General features: G+C 42.9%; 1 protein-coding gene across 3 annotated transcripts in view; it reads right to left on the reverse strand.

Annotated features, from left to right (window-relative positions):
• Positions 1–386: 386 nt before the first annotated feature.
• Positions 387–13,095, reverse strand: part of LOC120954714 (polypeptide N-acetylgalactosaminyltransferase 5) — a 79,287-nt gene continuing 66,578 nt past the window's right edge. Inside the window, exons 5-12 of one of the 3 annotated variants that reach the window (XM_049610596.1) lie at positions 12,198–12,486; positions 11,813–12,009; positions 11,538–11,715; positions 9,285–9,465; positions 4,284–4,423; positions 3,968–4,201; positions 2,233–3,878; positions 387–2,198 (exon numbers count right to left, since the gene is read on the reverse strand). In XM_049610596.1, the coding sequence (XP_049466553.1) occupies positions 3,702–3,878; positions 3,968–4,201; positions 4,284–4,423; positions 9,285–9,465; positions 11,538–11,715; positions 11,813–12,009; positions 12,198–12,486 (1,396 nt within the window). In that variant the 3' untranslated portion in view covers positions 387–2,198; positions 2,233–3,701. Of the gene's footprint in view, positions 3,879–3,967; positions 4,202–4,283; positions 4,424–9,284; positions 9,466–11,030; positions 11,212–11,537; positions 11,716–11,812; positions 12,010–12,197; positions 12,487–13,095 lie in introns of all 3 variants that reach the window. The other 2 variants (XM_040374872.2, XM_049610597.1) reach the window with 2 other exon arrangements.

Below are 13,095 nucleotides of genomic sequence, written 5' to 3' on the forward strand. Positions count from 1 at the left end.
ACTAATCCCCATTGCGGGAGCGCGTAACACACATCGAGAGCTCCCCCCATTCTTTTCTAAACACCTCTCTAGATGATATGCACGGTGAATGATTTTTCTTTAACTCGCGTCCCCTTTACTTTTCATCTCTCGTTTACATGTGTTTACTGTTTACACTCTACTAGTTGGTCTTTTTGTTCTGTCTATTGATGTGCATTTTTTCCATATCGCTTGGGTTCCTTCCCTTTTGTTTTACGGCTGAACTGTTGCATTTTATTTTGCTCTTTAATGTTTTACATTAAAAAGAAAGACGGCATATAGTGTTTGTTTGTTTTTTTGTTGTAGTTTCTGCTTGTTTGCTCTTGTTATTGTGAATATATTATTTTGTTGTAAAAAGCACGTACCTCAGAACTGCTGTAGCGAAAAAAAAAATGAAAAATAAAAGCTCTCGCTAGGTATAAGAACATCCAATAGGTGGACAGAAATCTGATCTGGGATCTGGCGCACATTTCCTATTGGATTTATGGTAAAGCGTAAAACACCTTAGTAAGGAATGTATCTGAACTGTGCTACTGATTGGTTTTTACACAACTGGCATACTGCAAACATCCTGAACGAAGGCTAAAATGTATTTCTAATTGTTTCAGACGTTATACATTTAATACTGAAGCGTTAAGCAGCTGTACTGTGGTGTGGTTGAGCAATAAAAAAAAAAACAAACAACTGATTAAAACACACAGAGGAGAAGGAGCGTACCGATGGGGAAGGAGAAAGGACTTCTTCTTCTGCAAAGACCGACTAATGCACATTCGTTTTCTACACATTTTGTTTAATTGTTACAAAAACAAACAAAGAAGAAAAAGAAAAAAACATACAATTAATAGGACCAACAGACTGATAATGCCTGCCACTGTATAAACACAGCTTGTTCTTCACTTAGTTGGTATAAAGTTACAAGTATATTATAATAATAATAAAAAAAAAAACGTTGAAATTGTGTTCGTAAAACAAATGATTTTTTCTAAAACTTAATAAATTGCACACCATCACCCTGAAAGATTAAAGATATATAGGATAAGGATAAAAGCAATCCAGCTTAGGGATTAGTACAGGAAAGCAGCAAAACGAACCTTATGCTGTTATTTTATCGAACTTTCTGTTTCTCTTGGAAAGAAAAGCTTTCCACATAATGAGGATTGTTTTTGTTTGTCCAATAAAATGCTAACCCTAACAAAAAAAAAAGCACAAACCATATAAAAAGCGAGTGAGCGAGTGGACCGTGCTTTTCCAATAAAAATGATACTCTCTCTGTCTCTCTTTTCAAGCACATTTTTGGACGACTTAAAACAGAGCATTACGCTCCGCGCGATGTTAACTTATCGGTCTTATAGAATTGTTTTAAAATAGGTCCCCTTCTTGAGCATCCACCGAAAAAGGGCGTTACAACTATCGGGGTTTAAATCATTCTACGAAACAGTATAATATCGCAATCGACTGCAGTATTTCCCTTCAAAGGTCGCTGCGATGAGCGCCGCAAGAGCGTGCAAGCTCAGTCGTCGTGCGAAGAACATCTGATTGTTGCTGCTACTAAGGTGGAATTAAAGTGTTAAAGCATAAAACGAATGGAAGAACTAATTAAAACTGTGTTTCTGTGTGCCAACACGGTCACACACATCCCCCCTTTAAACGATAGCGGTGTGTCGATTGTTTTGCTTGGCCAGCCCGGGGATATTGGTTTGTTTTTTGTCACTCCGTAGCGGGACATTTGTTTCTTTTTTGTTTGTTTGTTTGTTCCTTGTTTTGTTGCCTTGTTTTCTTACATACGCACGCCCCGTACAAACGATATGTGTGTACGGTAGTGCTCGATTGTGCGCCACTAGACAGTGCCATGCCTCTTGTTCAATGATAGTTGCGTTTCGCACACTTCCGTCTCCTTTTCTCTCCGCTTTCGAGGCAAAAAAATTCTCTTGAGAAGTCTCTTCTAATATCTCTGTTTTTTTACAAATTATTATATCTATATGTATATATCATTTGCCATTCATGACATTTCTTAACCGTTTTTCCCCCTTCAGCTCCTTCTTCTTCGCACGCGCTCTTGTTTTTAGTTGTGTGTGTGATTTACATTCACATTTGCAGGTTTACTTATTCACTCAGGAGAGAGACTGTGCGGTACTTGATCACGTTTCTCCATTTTACTCATCCTATCATTTCGATTACTACTCCCTCACAGTTGCTTACTTGAGTTTTTTTTACCTTCAATACCACAAGAAACATTTCACATTCTTGCACACTCTCGTGTTACGTGATTATTTTAAAGGGATCGCGCCATCTACTACAAATAAATGATATCATTTCCCACTGATAGGTGGTGATCGTTTTTGTTTATCCTTTATCCTGCATCGGCACCCATTTACTCTGTGGTGTGTGTATGTGTATGTCTACCCTATTTGCTTCCCTTTCTGGTTGATATATTGTATGTACAAGACGGATGTGGTGTGCCGCGGGGCTCAGCATCGTGCACTTACGCTGCACGTGGTCGACCGTTATCAAGCGATCATTCGTCCGCTTAGTTCGACATCAATTCCGTGCATGTTGCCACTTTTCTTCTTCCCCCATCATCCGACACATTCACTCTCTCTATGCGCGTGCTTTCTATAAATGCAAATGGTCCAACATTGCGGTTTTTTGTTTTTGTTTGTTAAAGTTTTTGTTTTCTCTTCTTCCCGGGAGGGTCTATCCATCGCACCCTTCCTTAATAACACATGGAATAAAACATAAAACAAGGTAACTGATAAAACAATTAGCCTAAGCATTGCAAAAAAAGGATTTAGAGTGGGCTGGTGCGTGCTTCACTACAAACTGATATGTATTTTTTGTTTGTGTGTGTGTGTTAATTTTCTTCGACTTCCGGGAGTTGAATCAGTGGCTGGAGTTTGTTGGTACTTATAGAAGAAAACAAAATCCCGAAACGACAGTCAGGTAGTTACAGCAGCTTCAAAGCAATCTAAGCTTAATGCTGCCCCGAACGGAAGGATCCAATGGAAGAAACAACGTTAAACGAACAATTACAAGTGTGCGACAAACAATAACAATTGGACCATTAAAACCTATGTGCTTAACGTACACCGTCAGACTGGACGCAACCGGTGCAGTGTGCGAATAAAAATTATACTACAAAAATGGAATTCTCACAGGAGACGGACGCGCTGTAACGGCTGCCCCCACTTTCGTTGGGCCGTTTGATAGCGCCCGCTGACAGACAGACAGATTGGCAGGGATCGAAGCGGGGAGAGGGAGTCCAGTGTCCTGTCATAATGATACATTCCCTCTCTCCACGCTTCACACTAGTTACCCGTGTCACGGCACCAGGAACACCAGGGGGAATACAAATGGCAGGACGAGTTCGAGAGTTCGTCTTATTACTTCCCGTACAAATTTTACATCACCTACACTGCTGCACAGTGGATTGATCGATGCATTCAACGGTTTGTCGGCATCATACCGACACCACCACCCGTGTGTGCACGCTTGATAGTTGCTTGATAGTTGTGGTTACTGCTGCTGTTACGGCTTCGGCTGCTGCTGCTGCTGCTGCTGCTACTACTGCTGCTATCGCTACTGCCACTGCTACCGATGTTGCTTCCGTAGCGTTCGATGGTGCCGGTTTGCCGCTGGCCGGACGGGCGCTGTACGACACCGGATCGAACACGGTACAGTGCGTCTTATCTGTCCTCACCGATACGGTTGTCGCCGTGGTGCGCTTGCCACTTGAACTTGGACTGCATCAGCCACTGCTGGCCTTCGGAGTAGTTGCACGGCCGCAGCAGCGGTGTCGATGGGTCGTCGTCCGATGCGCGCGTCAAACAGTTGCCACTGTTAACGTGCTTGATCGTTTTTTCCTACAAGCGCAAGAAACGGGAGATGTGAGCTTGGTTTGAAACACTGGACAAGAGGTTGGATAAAACTGTGTTGCGCCCCGGCGTTCTACCTCATCGTCGTAGATCCACTCCTGATTGCCGCCCATCCCGTGGCACCGGACCAGATTGACCGGTCCGAGCGCGTTCGACGCATCGAGACAGTTGTCGTCCGACATGATCTGGTGGCGCTTCGTGTACGCAAACACCTGGTTGCCGCCCAGCCCGTGACAGTAGCTGCTGCCAATCTTTTCGTTCGACTTGCGGCCCATCGTGTCGAGACAGTTGTGCGTTTTCACGTTGCGAATCTGCGGAGCAATGCAATTGAAAATGAAAATTAGGTGAATAGTTTCAGGACACATCCAACTCTGAGTAAAGGACAGTACTTACCTCGCCGAGGAAGTAGTAATCCAGTGGCATCTGACTTTCGGGGTAGATGTTTTCCAGATACCAGCGGAAGCTCTTGCACTTCAGACGCTCTCGAAGCGCCCGTCGCTCACTGACATCACCTGCGGATGCTTTCCGGGCACCTGGTGATGTATGGCATCCACACATGGCGGAGCAGCAAAACGGGCGAGGCAGAAAAAAGTAGTTTATGTTAGCACAAGATCTAGTTTTAACGTCCTATTTTGCTATAAAGAGTATTTTAATTGCAAATATGTTGCTTTATCACGGTAAACTACTGTTATTAATTCTCTCTTTATCTTTGTAATTCGAAACCACTTTTTTATATTTAAAGTTCTTTTTGAACTCATACTTAATTTAAAACTTAAAAAAACTATACCCATACTCATATTACAGTTGAAAACATCCAATAGACAAAAGTGCTGCTATTATTTGTATAAGTGCTATGATCCAAAAAGTGTTTTGATTTTAGAAAGATATAATAATTAATTATGCATTATAAAAAGTGCAATATATACATGTTTGAAGCCAAAAATGAGTTCTTGATTAAAACGTTTAAGACAAAATCCAGTTGACATGTCTTCGAACTTCTTTTAATGGAAAATTATATCAGCATGATCTGTATACGGTACAAAATACTTAATAGTGTTTGCTGTAAGCATTATGTTTAAAATCAATTAAAATTAAGGAACAAATTATATTATTGTCTTTGTATAACTGGACTATTCTTATTTATATCTTTTTAGAAGCTAAATAGAACTCACAAATGAAGGGATTACAAAGATAAAAGAAAAGTAAATAACAACAGTTTACCGCTGACCAACAAACATATTGGCTATGAAAATCTCAAGCTTAGGGAAAAAGATCAAAATATGGTACAGAAAACTATTTATGGATGGGTGCTACATTTTACAATGATAACGATGGTATTGGTACAGTAAAATCATGAATGTTAGAGAATGAGGGAATAAACAGGGAAATGATGCCAAGAAAAAGAAGAATGAGATGAAAATTTAATAAATATACAGTTGGTTTTAAAAAGCATTATAAGGAAGAGAAATGAGGGAGTAAGGGAGAGGGAATATAAAAATATATACAACAAATATGCACATAAATTGCAATAAAAACAACACAAAGAAGCACATCATAGCAAAGCTTTTTTTGCGAAACAGAATAAACATAACGATGCACGATGTGAAGCTTAATGGTTATCTTGTTTACATTTTTTTACAAACTATCGCTATCCTTTAACGAGAAAAATAAAAACACATTAAACAAAAACTCGTTTAAATAAATGATACATCTTCTGTGACAACAACACGTGTTGCTTTTCCTAAGGGATCATTAAATAAAACCTGTAAGATTATCGGTAACGCATTTTTAAAATCTCACGAGTACCCAAATCATCGTTAAAAGGGGTAATGATCATGTTGTTATTTTGAAAACACATACAAACTTGAGACTATAAAAAAAAAATCATCGCCCCTTCCGTCTCCACAGTTGCACACACACACACATACACTGCAACAAACAAACAAACAAAACGCTAATGCAGTGCTTTTGTGGCTTCGATAAACGGCGGCAACGGGCGTTCGCACATTCGCACAAACAGCGCCAACGAAACGGCGGGCAAAATGGAAAGTAAATAAATTATTCAAATTTTGCAGCCCAACACCTGCAGCGGAGCGGGGTATGCTGGCGTCCGGGCCGACCGAGAAGATACCTCTCAATCAAATACAATTTGGCTTGAAAATCCAATTACTCTTGAGAAACCCCGTAGCCCGTAGCCACGAGTGTTGGTGGTGGTGGTGAACAGATCTCGAACCGATTTTCGAAACCACCGATCGGGAGGGACCGGAAAAAAGAGCTTCCAAGAAACGTACCGAGCCTAGACTAAAATCGAACCCACCGTATAACCCGATAAAAGGCCCCACAGTACGATGAGGAGGGTTAATGCTCGAAGTGGTGCCTCTTAACGATGTCAGATGGGCGATGGGAGTGAGAGCGGTAAGGGGATTTTACACACCCGTTGTCTCTGGCTTCGGTCGTAGGCTTTGGTCTTCGTCTTCAGGTAAAAACCTCGACCCAATCGGTGAGTGTATTTGTGTGTAGAAAACAGATTAAGGAGAATTAATTTACGCCCATTAGATACAGTGCTTGAAAGCGATGAGGCAAACACGAACAAAAGGCTAGAAATGTTGCTTTATCAGTCTTTCAGACACACACACACACACACACACTTTTAATGCCATTTTCATTTGTATCTTTCCATGCAAGATTTATTGCTGCGAGGATGAAAAGGGACAACACATTAATTATACAGCACACATACATTTGCTATCGCAATACAAAAGAAAACTGTGTCACTGAGCCGCAACCAAATGCTTTCTCCGCTTTGTAAATAGTTTTCCACAAAATCATGAAACACCAGGCGGCTCCATCCCAAAAGGATCGTGAAAAACCAGGCTGCTCCATTTACAAGCCACCAGGCGCCTCCATTCAGCTGAAGGCTAATGTAAGGATTTTATTTATTTTTAAATTTGAAAGCACTAAAACCAAATCGATACACTCGCTGCAGGGCACAATATCTTCCTCTTGATGTCACCTGCACTCTCTCCGATGCTACTTAATGATTTGACACGCGCGCCAGACAATCTGATTGACACATTAATCTGCCCGGCCGCCCAGGCAAGGAGCGTATGGTAAAATTCATCAGTTAACGATAATATTTCCGTCTGTCTATCCGCGTTGACATCTGTTGACGTGAACGATTTCCCTGTTTCTTTTTTTTTTGCAAAGTGACAAAAATCGGCAACCCTACCCGACTGTTTCCACGATCACCTTCTTTATGCCAGAGAGCAGCGGTAGTGTCGGAGTTTCCCGCCGCTGTCCGGCCTTTGCGATTGAAAGCTGAAGCGCCCATTTTTTTGTTCGTTCCCTTACTCGTGCGAATGTATTCACAAAAAGACATTTGATCGTGGATGTGGATGCAGGAACTCAAACACAGCAGCAGCAGCGGCAGCAGCTCGACGTGCTGGTTCCGATTTTGCGATATGCGGCGTGGCACATGCCCTTTTACTGTTTCCGTTTGGTGACATTTTGTCATCGAATGGCGACACATTTTTTAACGAGATTTCCATCGCTGGGATAAAGTGTTTCGCTTTTTTGCTGTCTTATTTCTTTTCTCTCCCTTTTGCGCTAACAAACGTCACACACACTCCAGGGAAAATGGCAGCACGCTAGGGAAAAAAGAAACGAATGATGCGTGTGTTTGTGTGTGTGTGTGTGTGTGTGAGTGTACGTATTTTTTTGTTTTAGTTGCTATTTTTTCGCTCTAAGCTATTGGCAGTCTCCAATTTCTGCCCGTTGGGACTTGTCGTGTGTCGTGATTTTGTAAAGTTCTTTTTATCCATTTTTTTTATTTTACCATTTCACCGTACTTTCTCGAGCTGAAATGCAGCGACGGTGTTGGTCGATCAACCCATAGGAAAATAATGCCAGCATGAGAGGCCTTGTTTCCCTTTTTTCCAAAGGTAAAAAAACAAAAAAATGCACATACACACAGAACAAAAGCCGTTTGTACAGTTTGCTATTGGTTCTTTAAATATATACACAAGGAAACACTCTTTAGCTTTCCTTTCTAACAATCTCTACAAACACACACACACACACACACACACACACACACACGCAAGCACTTCTTCACGACTGTCGCCATTGTATTTGCGCATTCTCGCTTTTTACATACCCAAACCGTGCTACACGGCGGCTGCTTCCTCGAGTGCGAAAGTCAATTAGTGCCAGCCCGATGCACCGGAGGAATTGTACTGGCGGTGGAGTTTGCCAGCCAAACGAAACAGAGCACACAAAGCGGCAAAGTGCTACTTGCTCCGCTACACACGGACCATGAACTTTGGACGCTTTATGTCCATTGGACGGGTTACGGGAAGCGCGCGCAGAGGTTAAACATTCCACCTCCGAATGCTTTACACGGGGGGCTATGCTCCGGGTTCGTTAGGTTCGCTGGACTAAGCGTGTCAAATGCCGAGCGAAACATTTTATCTCGCAGCAAGTTTACCGTACGAAAGCCAAGGATTTGTGGAGCCCGGTGTTGACGCTGAACGAAATTTGGAGCATTTTTTTTCCAAAACTTTGTATAAAACATACGAAGCATAATAAAAAGCTTATATAGCATACACAACAGTCTTATAGTTTCGTTGTCAAATGTGAACAAAACCAACCTGAGATCAAATGTACAAGAACTGAAGATATCAACAGACAGAATTTATGATTATTCTATTTGTAGTGCAAAAAGCTCTTCAATAAATTACCCCCCAGAAAACATTTTACACACATTACAGGGATATTTTGCACTATTCCTCGTGGAATAGAGTGAATTGTCCTATTTATAATATTCATTTCACAATTTACTATAAAAAAGCATTTACAAATTTTGTGTATAATCTGAGATTTGTAAACATAATCCATTTCTATTAAGATGTTTAACAAGTTTATATAATCAGTACACTTATTGCTAGTAACGATTAGAATACTTGGTATTAAACAGTATTAAACACATCTACACTTAAACAAAATAACAATCAAACACAATAAACATACAAAGGCATCATAAATTCAATAAACCAACACAGAAAAAAGGCATGCAAACAGACATAGTACAACCCAAGTCGAAACAAAACATACACATACACACACACATAATTGTTGCTACAATCGTGCAAAACAAAACCCGTGGTGCGAAGCATTCAACATCACTCATCGTTTTTATGCTGTGACAAACATGTGTGCAAAACCGGTGCGCACCGACGTGTATGTGGAGTAAAAAAAACATAGCAAAAAAGAAGTAGATGGTGAACGAAAAGCTCACAAACGAGCACAGTGCAACAGAGAAAGAGAGTGAGAGAGAAATAAAACAAAAACATGGGAGATCAAAAATTCGTATCGGAAAAAGGCGAAAAATAGAACCTGGGTTAATGTTGTAGTAAAATTCACTCCAACCATCGAGCCACACTTCGGCGAGCCGTGCATTGTTTTTGTTAACTATCTGCGAGGTGCCGCCCGGGAACGAGTACGGCGTCGACTTCCGGAAAACGTGGCCCACGCGGGAACAGGGCGCAATCTCGAGCGTACCACCGCACATCCAGACCTAAGGCACGCACGCAAACGGCAACGGGAGGGAGGGGGGGGGGATAGTAAACAGGCACCACACCGCAAGCACACGTGTGTGTGTATGTTGCGAATAATGTATTCCGATGATGAGCCCACCAGACACGACGGCGGGATACGTTCGTTCGTTCGTTCGTTGTGTTTTGTGGCATCCACCATTCACGGGATCCACGGGAGCAGCAGCATGGGAATGATGATGGAAAACGCGCCCCCCCCACGCATCAAAGCCAGACGGGACAACACACAGCATAAACCGGGGACGGACCCGGTGGACGATTTGTTGTTGTTAGATTATAAATTTGCGGTGTGCACAATATTTCCCATCCGCATGCAATTGATTGGTTCCGTCGGATATGGCCGGTGTGTCGCGGCCGAGTCGAGTTTGATGCAATTTGCCCAAAGCGCGCGCGCACAGGTATCATCATAAATGCCACCGTTGTTTTTTCAGCGTGATCGTTTTGTTAGAGTGTTTTTGTTGGGGCAAGTTGTTTTTAAATATATTTTCCAATTTTAATGTTATTTACCAGTTAGGGAGGGCAGTAAGGGAGAGCGGTTTTTGCGGGTTTCAATAATTATGCACCGTGTAGGTGGCGGCAGTGAGCACACACACGCGCGAATGGAGAAGGTTAAAAGGTGAAGCAATACAACAACAAAAAACACGCACACACACATGTTATCCATTTTTTTACGGAGGGAGTAGAGAAGAAGAAAAAGAAGAGAAATACATCAATTGGTTAATAGGTTAGTCTACGGTTGGAGGCCTAAAATGATAGAATATATTATTTGTTTAAATAGGTAAACTAGCGTTTCACGGGCCGAGCAGAGGAACCAGAACTATCAGCAGCAAGATCCGGTCGTGTACTACCATTTCCTGCAAAGCTATAATAAAGGACACACAGCGGAAGTTAGGTTTTACCGTTTGTTAAAACATCTACTTAGTTTTGTTTTTTTTTTGTTGTGAAGTAGGTTAATCAACACATGCCAGACAAGCTCTGAGCTACGTGTAGGCGTGAAAAGTTAGTGTTTTAACTTTAAGCAGCACACACACACACACTTAAAAGTGTTATTCAATACGTCGTAGATCAGTGCTATTTCTCCAAGCATTAAATATCTAAAGTTTTATTAAGTCTCTAACCAGATTAAGCCATCGTTTCAATTCGTACTCGGATTTAATCGGATATAATTCTAATCGGATTTAATTGGATTAGTCGTTTGCAAACGAGGCTAAAGCTTTAAGTGCCTCGCAAGTAGATATAAAGACGACATAAAGTCGACAAAAATGTTTCAAACTTTGTTGTATATATATAAGTATGCAAAGAAGCCAGAGAAAGGATTGGTCTTTAACGGCATCTATTGGAGTGGAACGGTTAGAGAGGAGATTTTTCATGATATACTCATATGAAACCCTTTCAAACAGTGGGATGAAAAAGGAAATGATGAAGGATCGACAGACGATTTTTAGCTTTAGAAGTTTTTTTGGGGGAGAGGGGGGGGGGGTTGGTTTAAAAAAAAGAAAAAAATAGCACAAACGAAACGTGTTCAAACCTGGACTCATTTGATAGTAAAACTCTTTCCACTCGTCCAGCCACACCTCGGCGACGCGGGCCGCATTTTTCAGCACGATATTCGCCACACCGCCCGGGAACGTGTACGGTGACTTATCTCGGAACACGTGGCCGACGTGCGAGCAGGGCGAGATCTCGAGGATGCCACCACATTGCCATATCTGATGGGGTAGGAGGGAGGGTGGGGGAGGGGGGAAGGAGTAAATCAATTCAATTAATGCTCGGTACGACTTGTGTCCCCTGGTTTCGCAGGTCAGTTTTAGTGCTAGGGAACATTATTTCTGCTGCTGCTGGTGCTGCTGCTGGTGCCGCCAACGCTTCTCTTTTTGTGCCGTTCGGGATGAATATTCGCGCAATACGCCTGTTTTTTCTCACGCGTAACACCTAAAAACAAAACAACCGTGGGAGGGCACAACACACACACACACACACTATGTTGTGTCCCCTTACCCACGGCTTACAACAACACAGAACGGGCCACACTTACCCGGAATGACATTTCCAGATTTTCGCCACCCCAAATGTCCATGCCCTCGTCGTACGAGCCGATTTCGTAGAAGTAGTCCCGATCGATCGAAAACAGTCCACCGGCCATCGTGGGCGTCCGCAGCGGTGCCGTGCGGTCGTGATTGCGTCGCTGCATTTCCCGCGCCGGCACACGGTACCTGCGCGAAGGATGGATCATGCATTAATGGAATTTGTCAACAGCCAGCCAGTGCTACCGGGCCTCGTCGGGTGTTCACCACTGCGACTGCTACTCACCAGCGGAAGTTTAGCTTCCAGTTAAAGCCTCCCCACGTCTGGTCGGACGCCGTCACGTACTCGAACGTTTCGTCCGATATCACGTCGATGATGGGACAGACGACCGTCTTGCGGTCCAGCACGATGCGCGCCAACAGTGGCTCCAGCCAGCCCTCGGTACATTCGCAGTGCGCGTCCAGGAATGTGATCACTTGCCCCTGTTGGGAAATGAATTTGATTCCGCATGTTAAACCTCATTCTTTGGTGACTGTAACTACATGGCAACAACACACACACACTTACAAACCCCGTTACCCCAATGAAAGGGTGACCGGGAGAGTTTTTTTTTAAATGTATGCTGTTGGCACAGTTTCTAGTCCACTTGCTCCTGCCTTACTCCCCTTACCTTGACGTGTTTGGCACCGAGCAGTCTGGCACGGATCAGCCCGGACCGTTTGCCGGTCCGGAGGACGAACGTCGGTACCGGCAGCGTGCGGACGTACTCCTCCAGCTGGCGGCCCAAATGTTCCCGCTCGCTCGCATCATCGACGAGGATGATTTCCTTCAGCAGTGGCCGGGGCGACCGATTTATCACACTCCATATCGTGCGGAGCAGCGTGCTCCAGGCTTCGTTGTGGAACACGATCACAATGGAGGTCGTTGGCAGCTTCGCCGGGTAGTGTTTCTTTTTGCAGCTAGCGAAACGGGGAAGACAAAAAGGAAACCAAATGTGCTTAGTTCGGCTGGTGGAGGGATTCGTGCTATGGTTTGGTAGCGCTGTGCGATGCGTTTTTCCGATTAAATTATTCATTTGTAATAGAGACAACAACGAGGTTCGCGCGAAGTATGCTTGTAGGCATCGTTTTGTATCACATTTGGGGATAGTTTTATTGGTTATGAAACCTGAACGAACTTTTAGATTATTAATAGCTTATTATCTGTATTCATTTCGTTGTTCAGATGGACAAAACTAATCATCCACGGATGCATTTTCAAACATTTTCTACAATGAAAAGGGTATTTGTGCAATTTTTACGGTTTAAAAACTCCAAAAACTAACAAAAAAACCTTGCCTTTCCGAGCGCTTTTTGCACCCTTTTGCACCACAATCACGAAACTACACGTTGATCCAAACAAACACTCATTAAAAGCCAGCCAACCACAAAACCAGCACGAAGCTATCCATCCTCAAACCAGTCCTGGCTGTGGTGGCAATCTAATCCACAATCAACGTGTGTCTCTGTCGTCGTCGTCTGTTTGGTAACTAAAACCGATAAATAAACCCAAAGCCTCACCCGTACTCC

This window comes from Anopheles coluzzii, chromosome 3, assembly GCF_943734685.1.
Source record: "Anopheles coluzzii chromosome 3, AcolN3, whole genome shotgun sequence".
NCBI lineage: Eukaryota > Metazoa > Arthropoda > Insecta > Diptera > Culicidae > Anopheles > Anopheles coluzzii.